This window comes from Anolis carolinensis, chromosome 3 (assembly GCF_035594765.1).
Source record: "Anolis carolinensis isolate JA03-04 chromosome 3, rAnoCar3.1.pri, whole genome shotgun sequence".
Classification (NCBI taxonomy): Eukaryota; Metazoa; Chordata; class Lepidosauria; order Squamata; family Dactyloidae; genus Anolis; species Anolis carolinensis.
The window spans coordinates 10,441,626-10,455,760 of NC_085843.1; the positions used below are offsets into that span (position 1 = coordinate 10,441,626).

Consider the following 14,135-nt stretch of genomic DNA (forward strand, 5'->3'; position numbering starts at 1 on the left):
AGCTCAGCACAGTGTCACCGGGTTACACAGACATATACAATGCTTCAGTAGCATGGAGATAGATTTGTGAAATAATTAAGATCGACACATTGATTGGTGGCTGAAGTGTGGAGAGATGGGTGTGTTGTTTTGTGATGTGTGTGCTGGGGAAAGCATTTAATTTCATTGTGCAATAGTACAATGACAATAAAACTATTCTATTCTATTATTTGGCTGATGGAGAAGAAGTATTTGTTTAACCTCAAGAGAGACTGGAGATTAATCGATCAATATGAGATTGGGGGATTGAGTAATGGTGGAATTTATGAGTTAGTAGTATTTTAATAAATGCAGAAGCTTGATTATAGAATAGTCAGAACTAAGAAGCAATCAGACAAAGCGTGAGAGGTCTGTAGATTAGTTTTTTATGTTCATTAGTTTTATTTTTGTATGTACATGTACATTTTTGGTATTAGTTCGGTTTAGTAGCCTTGCTATACGTTGGTGTTTTACAAACAGGAAAATATTTGTTTTTGTGGGAAGGATATTGTCCTTTTGTTTGATGTAATCTCTCTGCATATATCTTTTCTTTGTTTTCATCTTTGTTTCTTTAGATAAAAATTAAATAGTACAATTGACTTAACATTACAGAATTGTTGTTGGTGGCCTTCTCTGTTAGCTTGAAAGTCCTCTCCAGGTTTTAGCCCAAATAGTACAAAAAAAAGCTATACAAGATATTGAACACTGGGTTGCTGTGAGTTTTCTGGGCTGTCTGACCATGTTCCCGAAGCATTCTCTCCTGAGGTTTCTCCCACATCTATGGCAGGCATTCTCAGAGGTTGTGAGGACTGCTGGAACCTAGACAAGCGAGGTTTATATATCTGTGGAATGTCCAGGGTGGGAGAAAGAACTCTTGTCTGTTTGAGGCAAATGTAAATTTTGCAGTTGGTCACCTTGATTAGCATTGAATAGCCTTGCAGCTTCAAAGCCTGGGGATTCTTTCTCAGGATGTTAGCTGGCCCTAATTGTTTCTTATCTGGAATTCCCCTGTTCTTTATTTACTGTCCTGATTTTAGAGTTTTTAATACTGGTAGCCAGACTTTGTTGCCTCAAACAGACAGTTCTTTTTTCCACAGATATATAAACCCCACTTGCCTAATTTCCAACAGACCTCAAAAACTTTGAGGCCTGCCATAGATGTGGGTGAAATGTCAGGAGAGAATGCTTCTGGAACATGGCCATACAGCCCAGAAAACTCACAGCAACCCAGTGATTCTGGCCATGAAAGCCTTCAACAACATATTGAACACGGTGTAGCATTTTGGACAGCTTCTTTGAAATTTGGGCTTAAACCTAGAGCAGATTTACCACCCACTGAAATGGAGGCTTCCAGATCCATATCCAACTAGTTATTTTAAGAAATGAAGCAAGAAAATGCATCTCATGTTTTAGCTCTTGTGCCAACTGTGTATGTAAAGAATAGCATTACAAACAAGTATCTAGAAGATCTCCAGTATTTCTAGCCCAATTGTAATTACAATTGAAAAAAGAACCATAGTGAAAAAGTGATTATATACATGGGGTCTAAATGGTTTTCAGAAAACTGGGCTTATACTCAAGTATATACAGTATATTGTATTATTATTAGTATTACATATATAATTTTTACTATTTTAACCTATTGTATTGTTTTTATTTGACGGTCTTATCCACCATTATATTGTTGTCAACATGCTAGTTTAATCTTTGTAATGTTAAATGTTTATTATGTTCATTTTATTGTAAATGTATTTTATGTTATTTTGTGTATTGTGGATATTTGGGCTTGGTCCCATGTTAGCCACCCCGAGTCCCCGTGGGGAGATGGAGGTGAGATATAAAAATAAAGTTATTATTATTATTTTCTGGTTTACTCTTTTTTTTTGCCCCCAAATGGCAAATAATGTAAAAAGTATTATGGGAAAGTGCAACCCAGGGAAATGAAATTTTAAAAGTAACCATCCAGTGCCACCTATATATGCTACAAGTGAGTTCCTACTAGAATCTGGTAAATGTCAGGCAGTTGGGAGACAAAACTAGCAATTAAATCCAGCAGAAAACCCTGACAACAAACAGAACACCGGAAAGTGGCTGTCAGACTGAGTGTGGGGACTGAAAATCTTGACACTAGACCGACAGTCTGCCTCAGGGTTTGAGGAAATGTCACTGATAGACAAGGATGCCATCTTCCTGGCATCCATTCGTCAAGGTACTGATGGCTATAAGGTGGAGGTGAAGGAGAACTAAATAAGAGTAACTGTATGACAATGACTGGCAACTTAGTAAGTTCCAATAACCCAAGTTCAACTTCTCTTATCAAAACTCTTTCAGTTACTAGCGTAGATCCACCTGTCTGCATGGGTGGCTGAGATAGTGACCCATTTGCTTTCTGATGGCTCAATGTACACAAACTTGGTTTCATGCACAAATTATTAAAACTGTATATAAAAATATCTTCAGGGGCTGTGGCACAGACGGGAGAGCAAGCCAGTGCAATTAACTGCAATGAATCACTGACCAGGAGGTCATAAGTTCGAGGCCCGCTCGGAGCTATGTTGTTTGTCTTTGTCCTATGTTAAAAAGGCATTGAATGTTTGCCTATATGTGTAATGTGATCCACCCTGAGTCCCCTTCGGGGTGAGAAGGGCGGAATATAAATGCTGTAAATAAAAATAATAATAAAATAATAAGGTGTATATGGAACATAAATGGATTTCATGTTTAGACTTCGGTTCCATCTCCAAGATGTCTCATTATGTATGTATATAATAACCCAGTGGCGCAATGGGTTACACCCTTGTGCCAGCAGGACTGCTGACTTGAAGACTGGGTTGCTGACCTGAAGATTGTCGATTCGAATGTGGGGAGAGTGCGGATGAGCTCCCTCTGTCAGCTCCAGCTCCCCTTGTGGGGACATGAGAGAAGCCTCCCACAAAGTGGTAAAACATCAAAACATCCAGGCATTCCTTGGGCAACATCCTTGCAGATAGCCAATTCTCTCACACCAGAAGCGACTTGCAGTTTCTCAAGTCGCTCCTGATATAAAAAAAATGTATATGCAAACAGAGCTATTTCAAAAACTGACCAAATTGAAAATTCTTCTGGTCCAAAGGATTTCAGATAAAGGGCACTCAATTTGTACACATCAAAACCACCATTATCCCTACTCCTAACTCTACTACTATTTCTAACCCTAATATTTACTGAATTTCTATCTAATGTTGCATTGTAAGTTAGTGTGGGGTCCAAAAACAAGTTAAAATCCACTAATTACTTGATAGAAGAACAACGGGAACAAGAACAAGAGTATCTTGGTGCATGAATGTTAGATATAATTTTTTGGGTTGCCACTCTTCCATTATCTTTTACAGATTGACACATGTCCGGATCCTCTTCTCTTGTTGTCTTAATAAGGACTTGGCAATATGGTGTGAAGACTGAAGGGAGAACACGGATCAAGGGGAGAGATGGGATTTAGTTTGATGGCTCCCTGGAGATGGCTAGTTATTAGGGACGTCTGAGTGGAGCAAAGAAGAGTGAAATGGACAGGAGCCAGTGGCTGGCTGTCATTCATTCTGACAGTCCATGGAAGCTTTTCTCTGATGCTTCTGCCATGTAAGAGTACCTTAAAGGAAATGCAGACACAGCACATTTTTCAGCTATGGGTGGGAATTGCTTTGCTGAGATGGGTAGAAAGAAAGATAGTCAAATTTTTGGGGAGGGAGGGGTGGAAAGATTGGAAAAGCTGCTTTGGGTCCCGTGAGGGACGAAAGTAGGATATAAATAAAGATGATGATGATGATGATGGTTTTTGTTGTTGTTGTTTGTTGTTGTTGTTGTTGTTATTATTATTATTATTATTATTATTTATTATTTATTAACAACAGAATTGGAATAGAGTGAGTCCTTGGTATCTGCTGAGGTTTCATTCCAGGATCTCCCATGGATAACAAAATCTAGTAAAGGTGGACACGTTAAGTCCAGTCGTGTCCGACATTTCTAAGCCGAAGAGCCGGCGTTGTCTGTAGACACCTCCAAGGTGTTCTATTGTTCTATTTGTTCTATTGTGATTGCCGGGCTTGGCTCCATGTTAGCTGCTCTGAGTCCCTTCGGGGAGATGGAGGGGGGGTATAAAATTATTATTATTATTATTATTATTATTATTATTATTATTATTATTATATTATTTGTAGTTTGGTGAGGCAGAGAGGGTGTCAATTTGCATTAATTCTATAGTGTACTTTCACTCTCAGACAGCCCCGAACTTCTCACAGTTTAGGAGAAGTTGATCAAGCCAGAAATACTAGCATTTTGATGAAGACCTTCAAATAAAACAGGCTGTTCTGGTGCCTTCTGAATGCTTCACATGCTTTTATTTGGGGTGGGATGGGGGTCGTGATGTCTAGTTGTTAAGGAATTCAATTAGGCAGAAAGAACCAGAGGAAATCTGAAATTCCTTGGGAAGTCATAAAATAGATGGAGCAAAAGCTTTGTGTGTTTCTTGGCTTCAAACACACAGATGTCATCTTTTCTCTGCGGCCGTCGAGAGGAAGACATTAAAATGTTCTTTAAGCCGCTAATGAAAATGTGGAGCATTTTATGCACTCAGCTTGAGACAATTTTATTTTACGATGCTATGGTAAACGGCACTGTGGCTATCGAGCGATTTTTTTCAAGAAAGACTGAAAGTAGTAATCTGACTCATGAGATACTAGTAGCTTGTCTTTCTCCATACTGACTCATCCTGTCAGTCAGCCCACATGCGCCATTCAAGGCTGGTCACAGCTGGGATTTATGATTCAACACTTGCATACAGCTGTTCTGCCATCTTGGATCATTCTTTGTCTCTTTTGCTGTGATTATCCACCAATATGCAGGAATAGTGGACCACTGTTGCTGCCTTTGTAGCCAAATCTCTGATGATAAAATAAAGGGATTGATGACTCCAGCCTTTATTTGGAAATATTTGTATGGGTAATAACAGCACAAATCAAATACCACTTCCCATGCTTTCAAATAGATAGACCACATTGAACAAGGCACATGGGAATCCACCCAGAGATTGTCAGGATACTGCGTTCTTTTGTAGCTATGGTTTTCTCTCTGAAAAGTTCTAGTATTGTTTTCTGTCTCAAATGAGATCTTCGTTATTTTGGGTTGGAAAATTCAATTCACTGGGATATTCCATAATGATTAACAAGAGATTACCCCTTATGGGGATGTGGAAGCAGGCAGAAAAGTTGCATGGAAGGTTTCATCTAAGGGCAAGTCTACATTGGCAAGAACACCCTGAATTGATTTCTAGATGTCCAACATGATGTTCAACTGCTTCCAGTGGGTATCACAGGTATTTTAGGGTTAAACTGGATTTGCCCTGCCTTGGACAAAGTGCTAGAAACTTCGGGTATCTCACAGCTTTGGGGCAAGTGGACAACTAGATTGGGTCTGATTTGGACTTGTCTGCTTTTTAGATGGGACACCAACTCCATCTACTTCTGCTCATCAGCAGAAGGAAACAGGGAATGGATCGTACCCATGTTGCCATCACTCCCAGCCAGCCACAGAGGTCCATGTGAACCTCCTGTCCATTGTAGGTGCCCCGTTCTGATATCACCAAAGGTATCAGCATGACCAGAAAGAATCTGGAGAAATTGCTGATGTCTGAATGGGGCCTCATGAAAGACAGGAGCTTGTACAAAGCTGTGTTTGGTGGGGGGAAGCTGAAACAATATGGATGGTGAAGTGACAGTCCAGAGGGGCTGATGCAGTCTTGGGCCAGTTGGACCATATGAATGTCAACAGATATTGGCTGGGTGTATCCAGCCACTTCTGGAGCCAGCCTGGACCATTTCTCCTCTGGGTTGGCTGCAGATTTAGCTGCCAGTGTAGACTTTCTCCCAGTGTTGTCTTCATCTTATGTTGGGTTGTACTTGTAGCTACTGCTGAGGGGTATGGGATGTTGTGGCCTTTTGGCTATGTGTCTCCTTTGCAATGCCTTACAAAGGAAGAAAAGGACAAGAAGGATGCTATGGATGGATTAGGAACAACGTGGATGCACTTCAGTAAAGAAGCTATATCATTTTGGGAGAAGCATAATGGTGAGCCTATACCCCAGAAGTCATAAAATGTATAATACGTAGTTTTAAAGACATGTCTCCATCCCTCTTTGCAATGAAACTGCAATTGCTCCATAGTCTGGTGGAGTATAGGTAAACCAACGACCCGTGACAATTTGTTTTTGGGGGAATTTCTTACTGAATTATGAGAAAACAAGTGGAGCCAAGAAGCCATTCTGATGCTAGAGAAGAAAGGAGGGAGGAAGAGACATGTCCTAAGGATGATAAAAACAAAAAAAGATAGAAAGAAGACACTGATGAATCACTTCAATGTATAAAAGGTAAGGGCTTTGCCTTCTCCCAAAACCAGCCCTTCTGCATTATTCATGGATGAGGAGGGATGACAAAACTAAGAATGAGTGCTCATATTAAAATGAGCGTTTATGATGATAAAACAAGCCACCAAGTTAAATTCCAAATGCAAAGGACGTCTCTCCCCATCATCTTGATGAGCAGATAACAAGTGCTCTTGTGCCATTTGTTCATTCTCTTATTGATTTCCCAGCCACTTACTCTTGCTGTTTGCTTTGTATCTTTAAACCATTTTTCGCTGTCAATCACCATAAGGACTGGCATGAGAGACATGGTATTATCCAGCCACTGGCTTTTGAGAGTGATATCTGAGAGCCCAGTTCTCTTTCTCTTTCTGGAATGGCAAGAGGTTCCTGCATTGCAACAGAGGGCAAAACACTTGACATCGGCATGCCAAAAACGGATGCTGGGAAAATGCCACTTTCAGACAGAACTGACTTTGAGGACATGGCAAAGCTGTTTTAGTGCTTCTGTTCTCTGCAGTCCAGACCAGATGGACAGATAGTGGAAGAGCCAATGGATAACAAGTTAGATACAAAGGTGAAGAAAACTTGAAGGAGACTCCTGCACCTTCAGATAGCTCCAGAACTAATCCAGCATAACTGCACATACCCTCCAACCTAATTATATTTCCTTGCTCCCCCAACACTTGGTCACCATCCCATGGGCAACAAAGGTAGTTATTCCTCTATGTTGCTTTTAGTGGGGTGGGAATTTCCATTCTATTCAATTTTATTTCCCTAGATAGGTTTTTTTCTAAACCATCTGGTTATCCTGAATCTGCTTGTTGTGGTTGTTCCAAGCCATCAAATCAACTTAAGCTTATAGTGAACCTATGAATGAGAGACTGCAGAAGTCCTGGTCACCTACTGCTATGCTTAGGTCTTGCAAACTCAGGACTATAGCTTTGTTGACTGAATCCATCCATCTGTAGTGTGAAATCAAACCACCTGCCTTGAAGTTTATTGAGGGTGATTATTTTTTCCAATGGTTCTGAGAATAATGGTATAATCAAGTTGGAAGGGATCCTGAACCCTCTATGTTGTAGTTGTTGCTGTTGTTTGTCAGTTTCACTTATGGCAACCTTATGAATGAGACACATCAAAGTCACCATGTTACCAACAACCCTGTTTGAGTTTTCTAGAGTCAGAGTCTTGACTTCCTAAACTTGATCTATCCAACTGTATCTTGGCTGTCCACCAAAAAAATTCCTTCTAAGTTAAGATGTATTGTTGCTTCCCTGAATGATGTCTTCCCATGTCCACAGCATGATAGCCTCAGTTTAGTCATTTTGGCTTCTAGGCTTAATTTGGTCTATGATACATTCATTTATATTTTCAACAGTCCACCTTTCATGGCCAAACATAGAAATCAAACACCCTCTATCATGTAAAATGTTGTATTTAATTATTAACGGCTTGTATTCCCCCCTCTATTTTTAAATAGGCATCAAAGAGAACTGAATCTTTGATTGTATAGAAAGTAGGAAAACTGTGATTAAAAAAGGATCAAAAAAGGAGGGAGAGAGAAAAAACCAAAAACCAAAAACAAAGCTAAATTGTCCATATTTATACAAAAAACAAAAAAATAAATCTGAACAAATGGCGATATAAAAATGCAAACGTACTTGCCAAAGAAACACACTAAAAAGCAAGAGCAAAAGCAAAAAAGCATTAGCACTGGAATTAAACACTTTGAGTAAAATCGCTAGGTTAGAAGCAGCTGACATTGATAATGTTCTAACAAAGAACTGCCAAAAACTGTTAAAATTAAACTAAACAATCATGGTTGTTCCAGTACAACAGTTGGAAAATATTATAATAATAATACAGTAGAGTCTCACTTATCCAACACTCGCTTATCCAACATTCTGGATTATCCAACACATTTTTGTAGTCAATGTTTTCAATGCATCGTGATATTTTGGTGCTAAATTCATAAATACAGTAATTACAACATAACATTACTGCATATTGAATTACTTTTTCTGTCAAATTTGTTGTATAACATGATGTTTTGGTGCTTAATTTGTAAAATCATAACCTAATTTGATGTTTCATAGGCTTCTCCTTAATCTCTCCTTATTATCCAACATATTCGCTTATCCAACGTTCTGCCGGCCCGTTTATGTTGGATAAGTGAGACTCTACTGTAATAATAATAATAATAATATAATAATAATAATATATAATAATAATAATAGTAGTAGTAGTAGTAGTAGTAGTAGTAATACTAATAGTCAGGATTTCCAAGCAGTATGTCATCATCTGGTTAATGTTCTCACTCTTTTGATGTTAATTTACTCTATCTTATAAGGTAAAACTTGAATTAAAATATATTTTTTTAAAAAGAGAACTGAATCTGAATATGAAGTGGAGATATTCAACAGTGTTGAGCATTGGGAAATGGAGAGATTTCCTAGATAACCTGGTTGCTAAAGGAGTTTCCGCCACTTTATGGGGGAGAAGAGTAATTCTTACAGATCTCCGGTTGTCAAGGGAGAGAGCTCATTAAACATGGGCATGATGAAGAAGCGATGTAAAACAAACCTACCTGTCAAAAATGCACCCCCCACCAAACCCCAAACACAATCTCGTTATGCATGGCTCTGACATAATCTTCAATATAACAACATCTCCAGTAGACAGCCAAAGCTATGAAAAACGTGGTTCTTCCTCAAATCAGCAAAGGATAGGAGGAGTATGACAATCCCAGCAACAGCTTGCCATTGCAAAGCCCATAGGCAGAAAAGGAAGCCAGGTTTTGTTTTATTCCATCAAGCTTCAGAGACTGGTGCTTGATGGATGGTATCATGACAGCCAACCTCCCACCTAGAGGATGACAGTGTTTTTTAGAAATACTCATTGAGTCCTGGAATATAGGATCATAAGAAGCTGCCTTATATAATGCAGCCCCCATATCTACAGGGAATATGTTCCAAGAACCTTCCTGTATTTTTATTTTATTTGGTCCGGAAGCCTACTACAGGATTTAGAGAGACCTCAAAAATATATCAAGAGGTAACTATTTTTGGGGGTTTGGGTAAGTGAAACTGTGGGTATCAAGTCTGTGGAGAAGTGGGACATACTGTCCTGAGTTAGGCTATTGGTCCCTCTAAACCAGTTCTAGATTCAAACAGCAGGAAAATAAATTCTACCTAAACTTTAGGAAATCTTTCCTGGAAGTAAGACCTGCTGGAAAGTGGAATATGAAGACCTGGATGTTTCAGTTGGCCTTCAGTTAGACAGTCACTGGTATGATCAGCCTCAGATGACATTTTAATTCTATCCTGAATTTTATTAGGGCCTTGTGATGTCTCAGGGACCCTCGAGTCATGACCCCGCAGCCATTATGGATCAGTCTGAAGAGGATATGGGGTTTGTGCCAACTCAGGAAGATTCTGCTCCTTTCCAGATGTTCCCTGTTGACAGCTTTGGCCCAAAGCTAATTACAAAAGCCCTTGAAACAGAGCCTGGTTCCCCGGAAAGTGCTCCTTTTGATAGGAGATTGTTTTTGAAAGCATTTCACTCTGAGAAGGAGAATCGGAGAAGAAGCGCAAGATTAGCAGAGAGAGAGGACGCTAATTAAACCGTTTCCCTTGAGAGTTTCCAGGGAGGGTTGCATCTGGCAAGTTGTTGACTTCAGTCCTTTTCCCTTGGGAAAAAGTGTTCAGGCACTTGGTTTGAGGGGAGATTTGAAGTCCCATAAAAGTTCTGCGCGCAGGCCAGCCAGCGCGGTGTCAACGTGTCAGTTGGGAAATTAACATTGTCTCTAGTTCCTGCAGCGCGCTACTCTCGAGTAGATCGGGTGTTGCATCTCATCTCCCTGCCAAGTCTGGACTGCAATTCAGTTCCACCACGACCAACTCTGCCTTGCCTTGCCTTGCCTTGCTATCTCAGCCTTGGACATTGAACCTGGAACTCTTTGAAAGACCTTGCTTTATTCCCCACTCAAACTGCTTGGAAGTTTGAGTGTATTTCGGTTATTGGATTTAAAACTTTGAACTCTAATACTGGACATCTAACTTTACATTATTGGACTATATTTGACTTTTCCTAAAAGGACTATTGCTGGACTATATACTCTGCTTATTTTTGTTTGACTCTTTTATTGCTTTAATAAAGATATTAGATTGTTTATTGGCCTCCGTGTCTGGTTTCCAGTGCTCACGCAGCCTAGAGGCGTCACAGGCCTCATCACTTATGTATTTCAACTTATTATGTTATCCCTATTTTGCTGCTGCAGTTCCTCCACTTATGCAGACGACAGAGCTGTACCTGGTTGACTGATATTTTAATTGTTGTGAACTCTTGTTTTTATTGTATTACTGTTTTATCTTTTGTATACTGAATTGTATTTATTTTGTGGTTTTTGCTCAATTGTATTGTTCAGGCCTTGCCCCATGTGAGCCGCCCCGAGTCCCCCCTGGGGAGATGGTGGCGGAGTTTAAATAAAGTTTTATTATTATTATTGACCCAACGACATAGTATGACACAGCAAACAAGATAGATATGCTGGATTTCGTATCACAAAATCACAAGTCGAACACTTCCCAAGTGTCTAGGACTGTGTGATGTATTTTCGGATGATGCGCGCAGATCCCAGTAGGGTGGCCTTTTGCAGTTGGCAGATTGTAATTTTGTCAATGTCTATTATTATCATTATTATTATTATTATTATTATTATTATTATTACTATTATTTTATGACACAGCAAACAACATAGATATGCTGGATTTCGTATCAGAAAATCACAAGTCAAACACTTCCCAAGTGTCTAGGACTGTGTGATGTATTTTCGGATGATGCGTGCAGATCCCAGTAGGGTGGCCTTTTGCAGTTGGCAGATCGTAATTTTGTCAATGTCTATTGTTTCCAAATGCCGGCTGAGATCTTTTGGCACGGCACCCAATGTGCCGATCACCACTGGGACCACCTGCACTGGTTTCTGCCAGAGTCTTTGAAGTTCAATCTTGAGGTCCTGATAGCGGCTGAGTTTTTCCTGTTGTTTTTCGTCAATGCGACTGTCACCTGGGATGGCGACATCAATGATCCAAACCTTTTTCTTTTCCACAACTGTGATGTCTGGTGTGTTGTGTTCCAGAACTTTGTCAGTCTGGATTCAGAAGTCCCACAGTATCTTTGCTCATTTTCCAATACTTTTGCAGGTTTGTGATCCCACCAGTTCTTTGCTGCTGGGAGGTGGTACTTGAGGCATAAGTTCCAATGAATCATTTGGGCCGCATGGTTGTGCCTCTGCTTGTAGTCTGTCTGTGTGATTTTCTTACAGCAGCTGAGGAGATGATCAATGGTTTCGTCGGTTTCCTTGCACAGTCTGCATTTTGGGTCATCAGCTGATTTTTCGATCTTGGCCTGAATTGCCTTTGTCCTGATGGCTTGCTCCTGGGCTGCAAGGGTCAGGCCTTCTGTCTCCTTCTTCAGGGTCCCATTTGTGAGCCAGAGGCAGGTCTTCTCCTTATCAGCTTTATTATTATTATTATTATTATTATTATTATTATTATTATTATTATTATTATTATTATTTGTTGCCTTGGATTGTGGTGGAGTCCCTTCTTTGGAGGTTTTTAAACAAAGGCTGGATGGTCATCTGTTGGAGATGCTTGGATTGTGTTTTCCTGCATAGGAGAAGGGGATTGGACTCCTATACTAACAGCTAAAATATTGCTGGGATGCGGAAGCACATTAATCTTGTAGGAAACTTTGTAGAGCTGTATCCTCACCCTGACTGCCACCACACATACACACACACAAAATCAACGTTATGCCTCTAAACACCATAGGGGATATGGGAATCATTTTCACCAACTTTTTAGTCTCCTCCTGTTGCTTCTGTTTCATCTCCTATCTTTAAAAAAGCATCTTCCAACCCCATAATGTTTTTATTGGATGTGTGTGTGTGGTGGTGAGGATTGTGAGAATTCTGAAAGCCACTAGAGGGCATTTAAGAGCAAAACAATTGCAACAAACATTTGACCCATACTGCTCATCTGTAAGTTAAAGTAACAAATGTGTTGATGGGAGGGTACTATTTCTGAACAACCTCCAATGTCTTAAAAACTCTCTTGGAGCTTTTCTTTTTTAAAAGCCCCTATTCTCAACCTATTTATTTTATTTGAGTGATTTTTTCAACACTATCAAGATGATCAGAAAATGATGATGCAGACTACAGTGGCAAGATGCAAAGTTCGTGCCTGCCATCTGTTTCTCTCAGAAGCACATTCACTTTGTGGTTGTTTGAAAACCAGCCAATGATGCCAAGCTTTTAGGGAGGGAAACTGGCTACAAACATCATTTTGATACCTTTTGGTTTTTCAAATTGCATCCAGTTCAACACTAAAAGAGTCTCCAAAAATCATTTGTATTATGTGGACCTAAAAAGTTTCAGATCTGCCTCTTTTTTAACACAATGGAACTTCATGATCTTCTGTTGCAGGTGTGACATAACTGTCATGTATAAGTTGACCTCATGTATTAGTCAAGGAAGGTTGTGGGGACAAAAATATGGATTTTGAGGTGACCTATTAATAAGTCAAAAGTCATTTCAGTTCTCCTGGCCATCGTCAGCAATTCCCCACTGAGGAATTCAAAAAAGGCCAAAAGACAGTGATGAGGTTCAGTGATTCTTTTAGGTTATGCCAGGATGGACTAAGGCTGGTGTAGAACCATATAATGGAGTTTGAATGATACCAAGCAGCATTATATGGGTCTACAGCAGGCATGGGCAAACTTTGGCCCTCCAGGTGTTTTGGACTTCAGCTCCCACAATTCCTAATAGCCGGTAGGAGTTAGTTGTGGGAGTTAGAAGTCCAAAACAGTGCTTTGCTTGTGTGTTCCTGTGTTTGGACTGGATGGGCCTTGTGGTCTCTTCCAACTCTAAGGTAAAGTAAAGGTTTCCCCTGACGTTAAATCCAGTTGTATCCAACTCTGGGGTTTGGTGCTCATCTCCATTTCTAAGCCGAAGAGTCGGCATTGTCCGTAGACACCTCCAAGGTCATGTGGCCGGCATGACTGAATGGAACACCATTACCTTCCCGCCAGAGCGGTACCTATTGATCTACTCACATTTGCATGTTCTCGAACTGCTAGGTTGGCAGAAGCTGGAGCTAACAGCGAGCACTCACTCCGCTCCTGGATTTGAACCTGGGACCTTTCGGTCTGCAAGTTCAGAAGCTCAGCGCTTTAACACACTGAGCCACCAGAGGCTCCTTCCAACTCTATGACTCCAATATTAAAATATTCTATGACTTACCCTCCGGTGAATGGATTCTCTCCAGGAATGACGTGGGTGCTGTCCTTCCCAACTAGAAACTTGATCCGATCGTAGAAGGAGTAAAGGTTCTGCTGGGTCACAGGGGCTTGTGTCTCCTGTATGATGTCCAAGGGATCTGGGGAACCCAGGCAGAGCGAGCTGGTATGGCACAGCGGCTGGAGGCAGCAGTCCGGGTCCATACAATCCACTAATCCATCTGTTGATCACACAACAAAGGAAGGGTTGAGCAGATGTTACAAGAGTACAGGCTAAGGATGTACATATTTGCTTACTGTATTCTTTACATGCAGAAACAGTGGATTTCAGTAGTTTTCTCCCCTCTGGGTAAGACTGCTAAAATGTGAGTGCATTTTCCCAAAGATTTCCTTTTGCATTACGGGACTTTGTGCAATAAATCTA

General features: G+C 40.3%; 1 protein-coding gene across 16 annotated transcripts in view; it reads right to left on the reverse strand.

Moving 5' to 3' along the window:
* The window catches only part of tenm4 (teneurin transmembrane protein 4), a 1,874,213-nt gene that overhangs the window by 92,413 nt on the left and 1,767,665 nt on the right, over window positions 1–14,135 (reverse strand). For all 16 annotated transcript variants that reach the window (XM_062977060.1, XM_062977059.1, XM_062977071.1 and 13 more), the window contains one exon: window positions 13,716–13,932. In XM_062977060.1, coding sequence (XP_062833130.1) covers window positions 13,716–13,932 — 217 coding nt within the window. The remainder of the gene's footprint in view (window positions 1–13,715; window positions 13,933–14,135) is intronic.